Source organism: Lacerta agilis, chromosome 10 (genome assembly GCF_009819535.1).
Source record: "Lacerta agilis isolate rLacAgi1 chromosome 10, rLacAgi1.pri, whole genome shotgun sequence".
NCBI lineage: Eukaryota > Metazoa > Chordata > Lepidosauria > Squamata > Lacertidae > Lacerta > Lacerta agilis.
In genome coordinates, this window is record NC_046321.1 from 36,916,147 (window position 1) to 36,935,280 (window position 19,134).

General features: G+C 40.9%; 1 protein-coding gene across 1 annotated transcript in view; it reads left to right on the forward strand.

The window, feature by feature from the left end:
• RASSF9 (Ras association domain family member 9) overlaps positions 1–18,289 on the forward strand; it is a 34,800-nt gene extending 16,511 nt beyond the window's left edge. The window contains exon 2 of the mRNA XM_033162399.1: positions 15,955–18,289. Within this exon, the coding sequence (XP_033018290.1) occupies positions 15,955–17,221 (1,267 nt within the window). The 3' untranslated portion in view covers positions 17,222–18,289. The remainder of the gene's footprint in view (positions 1–15,954) is intronic.
• Positions 18,290–19,134: the final 845 nt, after the last annotated feature.

Consider the following 19,134-nt stretch of genomic DNA (forward strand, 5'->3'; position numbering starts at 1 on the left):
ATAAATTTTAAAAAGAACAGTCTCAGGTTAAGAACGGACCTCCGGAACGAATTAAGTTCTTAACCAGAGGTACCACTGTATATCTATCCAGAGGAATTAAGCTGAATATTGCACTTAAGCCATTTAAATTTTGCACTAAAAAACTCCCTTCATATTAATAGAGCACCTTACAAACTGTGCATTTATGGTAAGTGAATCCCAATCCTTTGGATATAGCTGAGAGGATGGTGGGGTAATGCACAGTCAATGATAACTGTCATGACTGCATTGTATGTGACATATCTATTCTTTGATCTCAATCAGTATTTCAGAAGAGCCGAGTTAATCACAGACAAGCCCATCCCAGGATTTACATTAGACTGGGGAGAATTTGGGGAAGATGTATCTGTTTTGGGAAGAATCTACTATTTTCTGCTACCAGTGCTGATTTCTCAGGAGCTGAGGTCGTGCAGCACCAAGCGTGTTACGATTATGTAGTTGGGAGTGCATAGAGGGAAGTAGGTTTATACAGTAACACCGAACTGAGAGTAAAAGCCTGCTCTGATAAAAAAAACTTGGTGCTCTCAGGTGAGAGATAAGAGATGAGCAGTGTGAATGGGCCAAGAGCCCATTGGGGTTTCTGGCTTTATTTAGAACAACCTTGTGTTTCTTATTTGTTGACACAGTGTATGTAGCAATCTCACTTTAATGTAAATCATTTGCTATGGTTCTGATTGTACTCATACCCTTGTTTCTATTTATTGTAAACCACTTCAAGATCTTCAGATAGTAAGTAGTCTAAAAATGGAAATAATAAATACATAAATAAAATATATTTGCTTAGCTTATTTGCTTAGCTTCATACTCCTATTTATTTACATTTATTTAAAGGAATTTGGCAGCCATTTCATATTCTTAAAAACTCTAAGCAGTGTATAGTCTGAAAAAGAAACAATATATCATAAGAAACAAAACCGTAACCTAAAACCAATATAAAAACACAGGAAGCATATAAAAGAAAAGAAAAACCCATAATATCCTGATGTCTTCACAAGACTGTTGAAGCAACCGATGGTTTCCGCTTCTGCATACTCAGAAGAGTCCCAGGCCTTCTGATTACTACAATGACTTATTTTGGAAAGGTTAAGCATGTCCCTGCATGCAGTCTCAATTGGCACAGTTTTGTGGTGAGCCATTTGACTCATACTGACTGCCTAAGTTCTATGAGGCAAATAAAATGTGATGCATCCTTTGGCAATTGTTGGGGGAAAGGCAAATAAATTAAAATAAACTTCTCTCTCTGCGAGGAAGCGAGGACAGCGTGCTTAGCTCTAGCCACAAACAGCAGGCACCTTTACTTTATCCCATATAAATGAATGGTTAGGGACTCTGTTGCACAAGAGTAAAAGCCTACACATCTCTAGCCCCAACACTGGGCAGCCTGAGAGGGACCATACTGGCATACAGTATATTGCATTGCTGTATACGGCAAAACTCAGTAGCTCACCATCCACTAAACCTCTTTGCTTTCCGGAGCATTTTGCTAGTGCATTGGGTTGTATACAATAGATCTAGTCAGAGTAAGCCCATTGAAATTAATAGTCATGACTAACTTAGGTTCATTCATTTTAGTAAGTCTACTTTGAGGAAAGCTTGGTTAGATACAATCTATTTTGATTTATCATTTCATCACTCAGTTATCCTAAAAACTAAATTATAATAAATCATGTGGTCTCTCAGTAATTACTTATGGGGTTTTTTTTCCTCCAGGAAGACTTTTAGGCCAAACTTTTAATTGTTCTTAAATGTCCCCATTCCATTCTTAGTCACTTATATACTTGGAAATTCTATGGAAAACAGTAGGACTTGTTTCTGAGGCCACATTCACACCATACATTTAAAGCACTATGATATTACTTTAACAATCATGGCTCCCCCAAAGAATTCTGGGAGCTGTAGTTTGTTAAGGGTGCTGAGAGTTGTTAGGAAACTCTTTTCCTCTCCCAGAATTACAATTCTCGGAGTGGTTCTAACAACCTCACAGGGAACTCTGTAGTTTTGAGGTATACTTTTCTTCTAACAACTCTCGGAACCCTTAATAAACTACAGCTCCCAGAATCCTTCCGGAGAAGAGAAGAGAAGAAGAAGAGTTTGGATTTGATATCCCGCTTTATCACTACCCGAAGGAGTCTCAAAGCGGCTAACAATCTGCTTTTCCCTTCCTCCCCAACAACAAACACTCTGTGAGGTGAGTGGGGCTGAGAGACTTCAAAGAAGTGTGACTAGCCCAAGGTCACCCAGTAGCTGCATGTGAAGGAACGGGACGCGAACCCGGTTCCCCAGATTACGAGTCCACTCTTCTTAACCACTACACCACACTGGCTCATGTTCAAACAGTCATGACTGTTCAAAGTGGTATCATAGTGCTTCAAATGTATGCTGTGAACATGGCCTAAATGAGTGCATAATCAGGGTGATTTTAAAGAATAATTTTGACTAACTTCTTTGCTGAGTCCTTCGTGAATGTGCTTTCTACAGAATGAGTTTGGTTGAGCTACTGTGTTATGCTGGGTAAACGATATTGAAATGTTGAAGTGCAAACATGTCAGTTTCCTGGAGTAACTGCCCAGATAGCAACCTAACACGGAACATATTGCATCAAAGGTCAGTGCTTTGTTCATACTAACTCCTTTCAGGCCAACTGTTTGTTCAAGCTTTATCCCTGTAAAGTATTTGGGGGTATGTGTTCTCAAGCAATGAAATCCAGATTCAGTTATGCATCACAGTTCTCCTAGTTCATTGCTCTTTGGTCATAGTGCTCCAACAGACCGTGGAAAATACCATTTCCTATCACACAACAAGTTATTTCATCTGTACATTTGCAGTGCTGTTTGATTGTTCGAGATAGACCAGAAATAGATGGACTTTGCTACCAAGATTCACAGCATCTGAGGCAACTCGGACATTGTGGGCTTTGGACATTCCATCCGCTGAGATGTTGCATTAGCCTCAGAGCAAAAAAGTCATCTACAGATTAGTCGAGCCCAGAGAACCATGGCTTGTGTGCTTGATCCAGGTAGCTGGAGAAGATGTTCAAATACAGTAACTGTTTGATTCCTGCATCTCCATCTTAAGGTACCGGTATCTAAAATGAGTTTGGCAAATGTGATTATCTTCTTCATCTGTATGCTAGCAGAACTTGCTGGAAAGAAGCTAAGATAGGAATGTGGGTATTCAGTCTCTCTCAGTGTGTGTACATGTTCTCTTTCTCTCTCTCTCTCTCTCTCTCTCTCTCTCTCTCTCTCTCTCTCTCTCTCACACACACACACACACACACATACATATTATACTTGCAGTTCCCTTAGATTTTTCATTTTAGCTCTTTTTTACCTCCAGCATGAAAGTGAAAATACCATAACAAACAATATCCCCAGCATACCTAAGTTTCACCACTCCATAAGCACGGAGCTTGAAAAGCTTTGAGTTTCAAACAAAATGCAGTCATAACTTGAACAGTTCTGCCTTAAGGCCCTTTGATAAATCCATATTTATTTAGTTTTTGCAGTATAAAAACTAGAGAAAACTCCAGGGGGAAAGCCAGACCTGAATATGTCTTTGATTTGTGTAGACTGAAAGTAGAAGTGATCTCATCTTAGAAACTTTACTTTAAACGGCAGCTAGTTAGTATACTATACTATGGGGGGGGGGGTTTGGCACTGAAGCTGCAGCATCTGAGCTTAAGAGAGACGTGTCCTAACTCCAAATCTGTTTGGCCTGCCTCTAGGGAAGGGGCCAAGATTAAAGCAGGAGAGGAGCAGGATCTGGGTCAACTGCGAAGCAGGCAAAACTTTTGTTACCACCTTCCTGTTTCGCTTTGCTACTGCTCCCCCCTGAAGGGAGAGGAGAGATGACAGACCATCCCTGGAGGACACTAGACCCACTGACCACTGCTTTGTAACAACTGGCTTTAACACTAGACTTCAGGGTGGGGTGGGGAGGTTAAATGGGGAAAATTGCTGGTTCGATGTGCATGATTTTTGGACTAGGGGGAAGTTGAGGTTTTGTTTATTTGCTAGTGGATCAAAGCATTGATTTGTTTATTATTGAGTGTTGTTACTGTTTTTTGCTACTACAGTTGTACCTTGGTTCTCAAACGGAATCCGTTCCGGAAGTCCGTTCGACTTCTGAAAATGTTCAGAAACCAAAGTGCAGCTTCTGATTGGCTGCAGGAAGGTCCTGCAGCCAGTCGGAAGCCGTGGAAGCTGCGCTGGACGTTCGGCTTCCAAAAAACATTTGCAAAACGGAACACTCACTTCCGGGTTTGTGGCGTTCAGGAGCCAAAACGTTCGAATCACAAGGCATTCAAGAACCAAGGTACAACTATATTTATAAAGCTGGTATGTGCCCCCCCACTTCATGGGTGTTTATGTTGTATAATACCCTATGGTATTATACAGTGAATATTTTTCTTTGCTGTGAGTTGCCTGGAGACCTTTGGGTGACAAGCGATGAATATATTTAATAAATAATAAAATTAAATTAAAATCCAGCTCATCACAGAACGGGAATAAAGTCCAATCCGTCCCATTGCTCTGCAGGTTTCTAAGGACAAATCTGTATAATTCTTTAGAAATCCACACAAATTTAATGTAGAAAATAAAGGGGGAATTCCTACCTGCTTGCACGGTGGGTCTGATAGATGCCTATCTATGTTCAAAAAGTAAGTACAGCAGCCTACAAACAGCTAACTAGCAAATGGGTCCCCTGCTGTTGCACGTATTGAAATCAATGTAACAAGTCCAGTTAGGTACAATGAGACTCGATGGCGTTCTGTCACTCATGGGGAATTTTATGTATTTTACATACATTTTATTTAGTTGTTGTTGAATTCCCCCCCCCCCGAAACTCTAAGGGAGACTTGAATGTAAAATGCACATAAAATATGTTAAATTTCCGCAAGAGTGTGTGAGGCATGTCATCAAGACCTGTTAATCCCCGTGGGACTTGCTGTACTGATTTCAACACACATGAGCAACCGGAGCCCCACACACTAGGTAGCCGCTCTTAGGTGGCTGAAATTACTTTTTAAAGAAGACGGACACCTCATATATGTATATCTGTACAAGAGTGAGAATCTGACCATGCATGGATTCCTCCCCCATCACTAGCTGCTCCTGGTTACTTAGTGGTGATCAAACAATACATGTAGTTTATATGTTTTCTCTCGGTTTCTCTCTTTTCCAGCTTCACGGGTTTTCGAGCTGGGACTCGCCAGAAGGCCTTTGCTTCCCATTAACTTCTATTTACATAGCAATACATACATGTCGTCTTCTCTTCAGTTGAGACACAATATTCGACAAGTACTCCTTACCTTGATGGCTTTGTTTTCGTCGTGTAGAAATGGATTCTGAAATGGCACAGTCCTAGGAGAGCCATACCATATTATATTTCAGAACATGTAGAATCAGTCCTCAAGTGGCAACGGAAGCTGCTTATTTCTTAATGCAAACATATGTAATGAGGCAACTCATTATTAATAATCATTATTTTTACATAAGCTCCATTTTTGGACAGAAGAACAAAGAAACACAACCCCTTATGGTATTAAATGATTACTGAATAAGCAGAAGCTAAGTTCGGAGCTTCTTTGTTGGGTATTACCAGGATTAGCTATAATTAAAGAATTATGATGTAATTTGCCTGAAAGACCATATGATATTAGATCTTACTGACTTAATTTTCTGAATTGTGAGATGACAAAGAACAGATGTTTGAGATATTACAGTTGCATGGCACTGCTTGATAAGTTTGGAATTAATAGCATGCTTTACATGAAAGAAGTGGTAAAGGAAACCAAATGACCGTAAATGATAATAAATCCAGAGTTGTGCAGGCTGGGGCAGATACGACCACTCCTAAATCCTCTTATGCTTCAGTTCTGTTCTATATGGAATGGGTAAGTGAGAGGCTGGCAAGGGGTTGTGTCATTGGCTAGGAGAATACACATAATCATATCATAAGGCATTATTCTGTCTGCTCTATAGTTTATGAGTTGCTCTAGTGCAGGGCTAGGAACCTGTAGCTCTGCGGATGTTCCTGGATGATGTTCCCATCATCCCTGACAATTGGTCCTGCTAGCTTGGAATAGTGGGAGCCCCAACAACATCTGAAGGGCTACAAGTTCCCCATCCTGCATCAATGGGACTCTACCTTCTATTACCTGTTGAAGAAATTAATGTGTTGTAGTTTTTTGCTGTCAGCACACCCAAAAGTTGGGCTTTGCCTTGTGAAGGATGCATTGGCATCTCTCAGCAATGGAACTCAAATCCACAGTGCCTGTTTCACAAAGTATTTTCTTTCCTACTGAGTGAATGGTCTGTTGGTGCTCTTGCTTCCTGTGTGCTACTGTAGCTTTCAGTCTTTCTTAGCCATATGGCTTTCATCCCTCCCTCTTGAATCAGGGCTTGTTCCTCTCTGACATATATGTCTCTGAACTTGTATGTCTCTGTGTGTAACTGAGAGTATCTCAAAAACCTGAGGCCTTTTCCCGAGAAGCCTCTAGTTTCTCCATTTTGGCCTGCTAACCACGATACCACAAGAAGCTCTAAGCAGAGATTTCCCACCTGCATTCTTGTGGATTTTATATGGAGGGGGCGTAACCTGAGTAGGGTGACATTGTCTGACATTTCCATTGTCATCAGCTGTTGATTAGTGCATTACTTGCATGGGTACTGAAGGTTCATGATTGATGTAGGAGCAGAAGGAACATAGGAAGCTGACATCTTCCTGAGTCAGGCCATAGATCAGGCTTCCTCAAACTCGGCCCTCCAGGTGTTTTTGGCCTACAACTCCCATGATTCCTAGCTAGCAGGACCAGTGGTCAGGGATGATAGGAATTGTAGTCTCAAAATAATCTGGAGGGCTGAGTTTGCGGAAGCCTGCCATAGATCCACCTAGATTGGTATTGTTTACACGGACTAGCACCATCTCTCCATGGTTTGTCAGGGATTGAACCTGCAACAGAAACATTTCCCAATCCTATCCAGCTATTGCAGTGGCAGAGTTTTGTCAAACACTCAGAAATCTGCCTTATACTGAGTCAGACTATTGGTTCCATCTCCTTCAGTACTGTCTACACTCTGGCAGTCACTCTCCAGGGTTCCAGGGGTCTTTCTCAGTCATACGTGGAGATGCCAGGGATTGAACTTGGAGCCTTCTGGAATTTGAGAACATCTGTTGCTGCAATAGCTTTCATTTCAACAACAATTGCTGTTGACACTACTCCTGGTTAAGCAAAGGACAGCAGATCAGATTATCATAATGGTCATCCAGTGTACTAGGACCAAGGCTCACCCTGTCTTGCAAGATCAAATACGGAACAATAAGCCACTGAGATTCTATTTTAGAATTGGAGCCATGTCAGTGAATCCTCCTTATTGTCTACCAAATTTCATTTTGAAGTGTAATTATTGTTTTATATAAATATATATATATAACACCTTAGGCCATGGTACGCTACCAATTCTGGAAAGCAGATCAAGACATGGAAGACTGCCAGGAAATTATAAAAGTACAAGGCAGCCTCTTCTTACATTCCTATTTTATCTTCTCTGTAACTATTCATGGATTTCTACCTTGCCTACTGGGCTTCCATTCAAATTTACTACATTATTTCCTAAGGCTGAGATATTTGCATCAGCCTTATGTGAAATATCTAGCAGTGCTTAAGGATGAGTGAATCAGTCTGTTTCTGGTCTGTGTCAGCTTTCCGTGTGTTCACCCATAAGTCCATTTCATCCTATTTCCATGTTAATGTGCTGTTGTTTTCAATTTCTCATGGGCAAAGCAAACCGGTGAGTTTGGAGGAGGCAATAGAACTACCAGTTCCCAAGCCCAGCCAATCTCATGCCTGCCAGGGTAAAAGGTTGGGAGGGATTAGTATGCCAGGTTGAAGGCTGGCATTTATTCCATCTACCACTGTCGTGGCATACTGGGATAATGGGAGCTTGGAATTCACTGGATCCAATGCCTCTCCTAATCAGTCCCCAAAATGCCCCCTTTCCCTTTTCTCTGCCAAGATTTTCCTATATACCCTTTCCCCTCTATGTGATCCTTTCTCCGTGTCATGGCTGACATGAAAGAGAAACACCTTTCTTTTTCATATGGCCTCTCACTGATCATATGATTGCACTCTTTAATACCTATTTAAGGCCACATTTTGAAATGTGTTTTGTTTTGAGCATGCTTTTTGAACTGAGAACTGCATCAAAACATTTGTGAAGTGTGAAAGCTCATGGAAAATTGTGTTTTGGTCCATGCATTATGTGAGAAGGGAAGATCTGGTCAGTCCCTTTCAGAATTTTTTTTAGTAAAGATCAAGTGGTGCTAATAAGAGTACCGGTACTTTTCCTTCTTAAAAAAAAGGTTATTTCCAAGGTTATTTCCACTGTTCTTACATCTCTCTCACTTTCTGTAAGCAAGCTAGCTTTTTCTCCCATGGTTCCTATATTACTCTTTACTATGGCACAGCTGAGACAAAGCTGCCAGCCTCCTTCTCTAGCTACTATCACCATTTTTATTTTTTATTTTTTGTATCTTGCCAAACCTCGGTCTCCACGGACTCCTTAAGGTAATAAATAAATGTACATTCTCGAGTACAACTTAAAATTGTTACCATAATTGTCTGTAGTATTCATATCTCACTATTATTATTCCTCTATTGAGAAGATTAAAGGGCTGGTCTGCAACAGCAATTTGTCTAGGACAGAGGTGCCTAAACCCCAGTTCAGGAGCCTGATCCAGCTCAACAAGCAATTTTGTGCCTCTCACCAAAAAAATTTAAAAAAGAAAATCTTAGTGATTTTGATGGTGAAGATTTTTTTAAAAAACAAAGTAAATACAGAACTAGGGTGATCAGAGCCTGATGAACTGATGTGGTTGCACATCTCTCCCTCCCCAGTCATCAGATCATTCGTTTGAGGAGCATAGAGGGGATGATAACTAGCTATGTACAAACATGTTTCATTCAATTCTGATATTCGTTCAACCTTTCATCTGGTTTGACTTTCCAGTGTTGCAATTGGTTTATTTTGCACAAGTCTGTGCAAACTGAGTTGATGGAAGGAAACAGATTGCTAGGGCATTTGGCCAGTTTCCTCTGACATCCCCAGTGATGAACAATCCTCTCAGTTGATCTGCATCAGAATGGGGCCGTGTAAACAGTGTTCCGTTGCGCCAGAAGCAGTTTAGTCATATTGGCCACATGATCCGGAAAGCTGTCTGTGGGCAAACACCGGCTCCCTTGGCCTGAAGCGAGATGATCGCCGCAACCCCATAGTTACCTTTGACTGGACTTAACCTTTACCTTTTTTGCATGTATATGAGAGAGTGTGCGCATTGCGCAAGTGTATGGTGGCCACTCGCACCACTGGCATATGAGCTCTGGAGGGTTTGCCAAGGGTGAATATGCTCTCCAGGCTAAAAAGTGTTAGCCACAACCAGAAGCCTTATAGTGGGTTTCTAAAAACTGAAAATAGGACTGTTGCTCTTAACACGAACGCTTCAAAACAATACAAGCGTTCTTGAAGTTGGAAGTTCCTTAAACTTCTTCTTGGTATTTGTTTATGAAATATAGAAAGCATGTCATATGACAACTGAAGGAATTCAGGACTAATGCAGGTTTCATTTAGGGTGGGTATATCATAGAAGCACAGCTGTGGGGTTGGAAGGGAATGTAGTGAATCATCTGGCACAAGTCCCTGCCCTGTAGCAGGACATCCTATGCATAAAGCATTTCCTGGCAGATTCCTGCCCATCCTTTGCTTAGATATTTCCACTCTCTAGACAACTATTCCTGTTTAGGATTAGAGCTGCTCCAGAAATCTGTCTAAAGATACAGACATATGACAATGAACACCCAACCACCTTAGAAGCAGAGCAACATTTCAAAATGAATCCTTTGGAATTTAAAAATGCTTAGCCAGAGTATGAGACAATCTTTTATCACATAATCACACGTTACAACTGCTCTTTTCATTTCTTGCAAAGTTACTGCTGCCTGCCATTATTCAGCTCTTATGAGGTTTCCGGATTTTCATTCTCAAGGACTCTTAAAGTTGTGTGCCTAAAAATAGCCATTAACAATTTGTATTATAGAAAGGGCAACGTACAGTTGTTCCAATTGATTTGCTTCAATTTCCCATCCTTATTCCGTGGCAAAACGAACAACAGCCTATTTCCCCATCTCTCCCAATACTAAAAAACGACTGTTACTAAGGCTGTTATTAAACCCAATCTTCACATGTGGGAGAAAACACAGGCAGGGGCATACCGAGCTGCTCCGTCACCCGGGGCAGCAAACCCGGGGACCAAGCGGCGGTGCGCGTGCACAGCGTCACTGCATCCGACACATGCACCGTGTGTCGTGCGCCAGATGCAGTGTGCATGCGCAGTGCGTACAATGCACTGTGCACGCATGCTGTGCCATAGCGGTGGCGCCGGGCAGGCCTCGAACGGGCCGCAGGTGGAGCGGCCTTGCCCCACAGCCTGCTCAAAGGCCGCCGAGCAGGTTTGTGAGCAGGCTGCAGGGCGAGGCTGCTCCACCCCGGGGCCCGCCGGCAGGGCAGGGCAGGGTGGGGACGGCCCAAATGTCACCCCCTTCCCCTGGAACCCGGGGCGGCCCGCCCCTCACTCCACCCCTGAACACAGCTTCTCTGATAAGTGGGAAACAAAAATAAAGTAAACGTAGGCAATCTTAATGTCAACCAATGTGGAAATTAATTCTAGGTGATATGCTAGGTTTTTTAAAAAGCGAATGGAGGTGAAATATTTTATGCAATGTGGAAAATACTGAATTTCATCATTGAACAGTGGAATCGTAAACTGGAGGAAGAGGATCTTACAAAGATTGGGCTTTATTCCCTAAGAGAAATTTCACTCCAACTAAAAAGTAGAGTTATCCAAACTGCATTCATGTTACATAAGGTGGGATGCCACTACTGGACCACCTTCCTGGCTGCAGTGGTGCTGCCCCTTGCCAAGGATGAGGTGGAGCAGCAGTGAGGGTGGAGGAAGTCATGGATTTGCAGCAGCTGTGGGCCCAGGTGTTATACCCCCTCCACCTGCAGCCAGTCTTGTGCTCACCTGCCCTTCTACCACCTGACTGGCCCATACCAGGGAGCAGCAGTATCACCATAGCTTGCTACTTTCCATTTTAAGACACTGACCAGATACAAACTCATGGTGTTACCATCAACCCCCCCCCTTCCCCCCTGCAAAAAAAGTTCTTTGCCTACTCTCTAACCTGATGGAGAGTTTTGGAGAACTTGCAGCCTTTCACCCTATTTTGTGATGCTTTGGTTGGTGAAATAAAGGTTTTGACCTACTACGAATATTCAAAATAAAGCAATGTGCCAAGTGGAAATGACCCTAGGTTAAATTAACAATATAATTGATGAGTTCATTTGTGCAGCAGAGAAAAATACTAATAAATGTTTAGGAACATGGTGAGGTGTGGCATTCCATATTTTTCAGCCATAGAAGCCATAGAATATTCTCCCTGGAGCTTTGCAGGATTTCTGTATCAATGCAGCAGCCTGTACTATTATCTTAATCAATAATAGATAGAACAGAAGGGTCGACTATTTCTGCTGAGGTCAGATACAATATATGGAGGTGAGATTTCAAACAGGTGTCAAATAGTTCCATAGAGCTGAATAGTTCCTGGTAGACTGCTCCTTTCTCTTTTTTTATCAGCACCTGTTAGTTATTTGTAAAGCTATCAGTTGTACTTGATAACTCTTGTGTTAATGTGCATAATCATCATGGGTTACTTTGCTTTTCATTTAGCCATAGAATACTGAATATCGAAACACCTTCAGAAACTCTCTGTTCCATTTGTGGGGCTAACTTTTTATGATTGCTGAAACTTAAGGCAAATACAGCTCAGAATCTGTTGACATTTAGTGCTCACCTGTTGCCTCTGTTGCAATTTATATATACATTCTATTTTAACGGCCAGTCTGTGAGCTCAGAATGGCATTTCTATGGCATCTCGGGCTATGTAAACATCCCAAAAGGTGGCAGATATTTATTTTGTATCTGGTGACACATTCAGAAATAATGTTGTCTGACTTGGTCTTTCTGCCACTCTTTCCTTTCCCTTCCCTATGTCATGAATCGGTGTACTTAAATTGATAGCTGTAAAAATAAAATAGTATCACTGAGTTGTAGGCAACTAAGTTCTACTTAGAATAGACCTGCTAAAATTAATGGGCCTGAATTAATCGTGTCCATTAATTTCACTGGGTGGTATTCAACTAAGTTTTACACAGTGTAGACCCATTGGAAGTAATTAACATGACTAAGTTAGGACCATTAAGTTCAGTGGATCTATTCTGAATAAAACTTAAAAATCACCCAATTGGCCTACTCTGAGTTCACTGCAGTTCACTGTTTCACAATTATATCTATGCAGAACTATACTTTGCCAAAATGATGGTCACTCCAACACTTCGTTTTTGTTCATAGAAAAACCTCCATGATAGCTTATGACTGTTGGAATGAGTCGCATAAAAACAATGAGTCTCTGATGTGAATGTGTGTCACAACCACTGGCTATATATGCAGCAGAATTCTAGGAATACCTGAGGAATTTGCTGTCTGGAATTGCAATATGAATTGACAACATGACCTGCACTTCCCAGACAAACATGTGGAATGGAAAATACAGTACTATCCATTGGCCTTTATGTGTCTCAAAATGCTACAATGCAGCTCTCTGTTCAGAGAATGGTGAATTTAAATGTGGTTTGTCCCCCCCCCCCTCTAAAATAAACACTTCATAGATTGATGTGAAAGTGAGATGGAATGGACAAATGCAAAAAGGACATGGATTGAGAATAGTCTGGTCCACAGTGACTTGGGCACAATTGGCTCATGCCCACACAGATGTCACCCAAAGATCCAGAATCCTTTTTTTTCATATTTCCATTATGTTTATTCTACCCTATTCATTTCAATGCATGGATAACATAATACAAATGGAATGGGGGTGTCATGAACACACTAGCTCCAAGCATAATCTAGCAGCCGGCTGCAGAATCCTGTCAGGAACAGGGAGGCTGGGCTTTCACGCTGGCACAGGAGAGCCCACAGCTGCCAGTGTTGACTCCCCCTGACCTTGGACAGGTGGCTGATAAGGGAGGAACGGAGAGCAGGCTGGAACACAGCTAAAGCTCCCCGGAAGCCCAAGCAGGCATGGAAAGCCACAGAGACAGCTTTTTGGAACATAAAGGGGCTGCAGCTGACCAAATAAGTCAGAGGTGTAGGCGAATAGGAAGGCTGCTAGACAGGAAGCAAAGTAAGAAACATAAAGGTTGAAGGTTCAATCTCTTCTGTCGACACAGGAAGAACTCCTCAGAAGGGTCAACTGAGTGATGGGGGTTGGAGGCTTGCTAGAGCCATCTGGAGATAATTGCTTGTTTTTTTGCAATAAATCCTCCTTTTTAATTACGTACGCTTACTGTTATGTAATTACCAAGCCGGGAACCTGGACTCCTAACAGGGGAGACGTAAAACAATCTGTATTATTTGGTAAAGAAAGCAACAACAGCAAATACTGATCATATTTGCTGGACTGATTTCCATTCCAGACTTGGGACTAACGTTGACCATTTCTGCTCCTGGTTCTGTCAGGATTTTATTATCCTTACCCCCAGCACACACAGCTCTTGAGGCATAAAAAAGTGAGAGGACAACAAACTAATTTCTTCTTTTTCTGGCTTCTCGCTCTCTGTCACCTGTGTCAACCTTCTCAGGCTCTGGAAAAACTCTCTCCCATTCACTGCAGAGGCCAAGCTATATTTAGGGCTTCCTGCAAAAGATTGAGATCTCTGGGGCCACCCAATGGTGACACCCACAGTCAATAACTCATTTTTTTTTTCAATCAGCGAAACAACAATACTACCATAATGTTGTAAATTTACAGGATGTAAATTGAAAAATACAAGGGAAGGCATGTAGCTCAGTATCTGTTTTGCATGCAGAAGGTCCCAGGTTCAATCTCTGGCATTTCCAGGTACGTCTGGAAGAGACCTGGAGAGTCACAGCTAGTCAGTGCAGACAACTGAACTAAGATGAACTTAGTATAAGGCAGCTCCCAAAGTTCCTGTGTGCTTCACACATTTTTAATTCTGTCATTGCAAAACATAAATATACAATATTCAGGCTATACTTTGTACATTTGGGAAAGTGTGCTTTTTAATAGCCACACCAACCCTTCCCCGATACCTGGAGCTTTCCTTTGAATTAGGCTGCTGCTACCAATATTATGTAGCAGCCAGCACAGCCTGAAGGCACTGTGGGTACTAGGGAGTTAAATGTTAGTTCTGGATAGTAAACTGAACGGGATGGGGGAGTGTATTCTGTGCAGCACAGCATAACAATGGGAAATGTGACTGTGTGTAGAACAGGTGGGAGGAGGTGCATTGTTTGAGTTTGCAGTGTTTTGTGTGTGAAGGAGGGGTAAATTGAGTGGGTACTGAGAGAAATGTCTTTGTATACTTTCACATTTCTAAACTTCGACCTATGTCAAGCTGACTTCTCTTGTAGGTTAACAACCGCTTGCAACTGTCAGCCTCTCCATCACAGCTTTTTTGCAGCCTTCCACAGACCCTGTGACTGGGAGAGGCCCCATGTCAGCTACTTTGTTTGAGAATCAAATATTAACAAGGGGGCCTGCAGAGAAGTATTGTGCTAAGGAGTGCTTCTTTTCAGGATTAGAGCAACCTAGCCAAGCCCTCTTTCAAGATACTCCATTCCATCCACCCCCTCCCTCCTAGTTTTCTGGTTTCCCTCCACCTCCAACATTCTGTGTCCGCATACTGTGTCCATTGAACATGCTAAGTCGTTGGTCCCTTCAGGATTCAAATGTATTCACTTATTTATTTTAAAGATTTCCAGCCTTCATTTCAACAAAGTTCCCACAGCAGCTTTCACTATCAGAATACAGTTCTGAGTAATGGGGGAAGTCTAGAAAAAGTTCCACTGAAAATAACATTGTCTGCTCAGACAACAACAACAACAAATCATTGTTCTGTATCAGCTAGCAAGATACCACGGACCACTATAAAGAATTGAACATGAAACTACATAGAGTTATACTTCTTGTATGTTAATAGAAAGATTACCTTTTTATTTATTTTATTAGTTTATTTTCCATTTTTCCGAAAAGACCAAAAAAGAACTACAAACAACAAAAAAGTACAAACAAAAACACCAAAAAAATTACACTCACATTCGACAAACAAATCAACATAGACAATATCTTCATACTTAACACACACTTAGTCGAAAAAAAAGACATAATAGTTATCCTAGTACACAAGACTGTGTTTATCCATTACAACATAAAGACCAAAAATATATTTTGAACTAATATTGTTTACATTCCCACATCTTTTCTTTAACCCACGTCTCGTGCACCTTCAGTTCTTATATAAACTTCCCTCTTCTTACACTCCATCTCTTCAAAATGTAACATCGTAATAAATTCAATTATACTCTGAAACTTCAATCTATATATCATTTACATTCGAATCAACTTCACTTAAATCATTACCTTTTCCATTTAGTATTTTTAATTATGCCCACAAGAGCTGTTACAATACAAATCCCATGTTTGGGTCACACCTCATTTTTAAATACCTCAACAACCTTTCCCATTCCTCTACCACTTTATTCCTAGGATTTTCTTTTATTTTTTCTGGTTTTTTAAAAAAATAAAGATTACCTTTAATGAGCATGCAGATCACAGCCACAACCTCTTTGAACTTGTGAATTTCCTCACCCCCACCCTCCAAGATGGTTTTAAAAGATTGAAATCCACCCACAGTTTAAAAATATCAAATACATATCATGTTCCAAGCTTCAGAGATAATAAGTGCTCTATATAATACTTGCTTTCTTTAATTCCAGGTCACCAGAAAAAGAGATGGGTTCTACAGAGCGAGAAATCGTGGTCTGGGTTTGTCAGGAAGAGAAAATTGTTAGCGGATTGACAAAGCGCACAACTTGCACTCAAGTAATTGAAGCTCTGCTTGAGGAACATCAAGCCACCTTTGCAGACAAGAGGTTTCTTTTTGGACAGCCCAAGGATTACTGCATCATAGAAAAATGGAGAGGTTCTGAGAGGGTCCTTCCGCCTCTCACTAAAATGCTAAGACTCTGGAAAGCCTGGGGGGAAGAGCAGCCTAATTTGCACTTTGTCTTGGTCAAGGCAGATGCCTTCCCCCCATTTCCATTGTGGAGGACAGCTGAAGCCAAGCTCGTACCAAATCTTGAAAAACCCTGGGACCTGAGCCCGGCCAATTACATGAAGATGTTGCCAGTGGACAAGCAAAAGAGGATTGTTAGGAAAACCTTCCGGAAGCTGGCCAAACTTAAACAAGAAGGAGTCCTGCAAGAGAGGGACAACATAGAGACTCTCATCCACTTGATCCTTTCTCAGGACCACACCATTCACCAGCAAATCAACAGAATGAAGGAACTGGATCTAGAAATCGAACAGTGTGAAGCCAAATTTCACCTAGATCAGCTTGAAGGTGATGGAGGAAATTATGTGCAGGAGTCTTATTTAATGGCGACACCCAGTGATGCTGAAGAGGAAACAGACATGCCTCACAGCAACCAGCAGATGCCAGAAAGCTCGGGCAAAGGAGACGCGATGTTACAAGTGGAAGAAGGACTAAAGCACCACAAAGAGCTTATTGAAAAGCTCTCTGCAGAAATTGAACAAGAGGTTAATGACATTGGAAGGAACGGAGACATGCGGACAGAGGAGCCACCTAAGGAGGAAATGGAGAGTTCCGATGTAGGAAGTGTCAAGAACGAATTGGAGAAAAGCATGAAAGATGCCTTAAGGATCCATTCTCAACTAAACTGCATCCAGCAGGAGTTAAAATATAGGGACCTGATGCTTCAAAAGAAGGAAAAGGAGTATGAACTGATTGTGGAAGAGCTTAATGCTTTGCACGCTAAGGCCAAAAGTGAAATCAGGCACCCACCTAATGAGGAGCAGGCAAAGGACAGTGAAATTTCCACCAAGGGTTTTACAGGGACTGATCTCCTTCACAAAGTGACTAGTTTAGACATAAATGATACAGACTCTGATACTGGAATCAGTTCCACTCACAGTCAGGACTCGGAAACAGCAATAGGGGAGACATTGCTGTTGTCTACATAGTTGAAAACTGTCCTTGTTTTACTGAGAACAAATTAGTAATATATAATGCCCTGGAGAAACATTAGGATGAGGTAGATAAGTAGTAGTATCTTCTTATGGGGCCAAGTTCTGGTGGCATAAGAGCTTCCAAATTAGAGAACTCCTTGTCATAAAAATAAAAAATTATAGCTGATACTCATATGTTCTAAACTTACTGATAGAAATAATTTAGTCCGTTCAGCCTAATACCACAGTTCCTGTAGGACAGTTCAGAGGCATTTAATAATAATAAAAAACCAAATAGATTTTGGTGGCGATGAACTGAAATCTTAATCTAAATCAGGAAAAGCAGTTACCCTATGAACCCAGTATACATTTGTACGTCATCTGTTTGTACACCAGTTTTCCGTGAAGTATCGTTTCTCAGTATTTTACATAGAACCCACTGCCAATGCATTATAACATCTCTGGTGATGATAACCTTGCTCACTGCACCATATAAAAGACCAGTGTGGACATCATATTATACATGTTACAACCTTTGAAAGCTCTTCCCTGCCCTGTGTGCAGAGCAAAGCTGACAAACGCAGGGTTAGGCCTAGCCATAGAAGAGGAAAGGGGGATTCTTTGATGAACCACAAACTCCATATACAATATACCTGGGACTTTGTTATTCACAAAACAATATTTAGGAATTTCCACAACATTGAGTTGCAGTAGCTCCTTATGAGCACCTTTACCCATTGTTTGCTTCTGAAAAATTGGTCTTCCATCTCTCTGAAGCTGATGCACATTTTACAGATCAGCTGCTTCTTTCCTCCATATTATTCAACTGAAGAGTAAATGAAGCTTTACATGACAAAAATGAATAGGTTTTACACTGCCACAGGACGAAATAAGACCTGGGATCCTTTATTTGGTATATTGCTTATTGTTACTCCAAACGTCCAACAAAATGTATCGGATATCAAGGTCCTGGGCATGAAGACATAGACAAGAATGAATTTCGTTAGCTCCTGAACTGATATTTTAGACCAGGCCTGTCAAAATGCTAGACCCAGGCTTCAAGCAGTATGTATGCCATCTGTTTTTTTTAAAAACAAACAAACAAACAAACAAAAAAACCTGGTCGGCTACAGTACATGGCTGCCAGGTGGAACACCTGTGTGAGAAGCCTGTTTTCAGACAACAAACAAAAAAATAGAAATATTTAGAATGACTAAACAGAAGCTATATTCATTGCATTCCAATTGGGAGGTTTGTTTGTTTGTTTTCAAAATGGCTGGAAAAAGACACTTGATAAAACCTTTTTTTAAAATATGGTTTGGTTTTAATTTGTATTGCTTATGTTATTGTAATCCACCCCAAGACCTTAAGGTGAAGGTTGGTTAATAAATCTAATAATAATAGCTTGACAAGGAAAACCTTTTTTCTGAATTCTTCAGGCTACAGTCAGGATGTTATGAAGAGATTTTTCATATATAATTTTTGGTTGACTGCCTTTTTTTAAAGAAAATGTGGCTGCATTGTTTGACACAATATTAAATGCTTTATTATTGAGCTTTCTAAGCTATCATTTCTTAATGGAAACACATAAATTACTGGCCAGCTATCATAGATTTGTAGTAATTTATTAACGCTTATGAACATTTTTATTTTTATTTTTATTTTGTGATTAGCAATGTAATTCTCAAATCTCAAATATTAAGAACAGGTTAATATCTCTCATTAGTTTGTTGTCTGATGTATTCCTGCAGTTTATGTTTATATATTCAGGTCTTTCATGTTGTACAAGCTGCAGTTTGCTAGTGCCTCTTGCCTTCACATTGTGATAATTAACTTTGTAGACTTCTTTGACTGAGTGAATTTCACCTTCACTTAAGGGCTGATTTTTACTCTCCATTCACCCTTCTTTGCAATTTTTAGAGTTAATG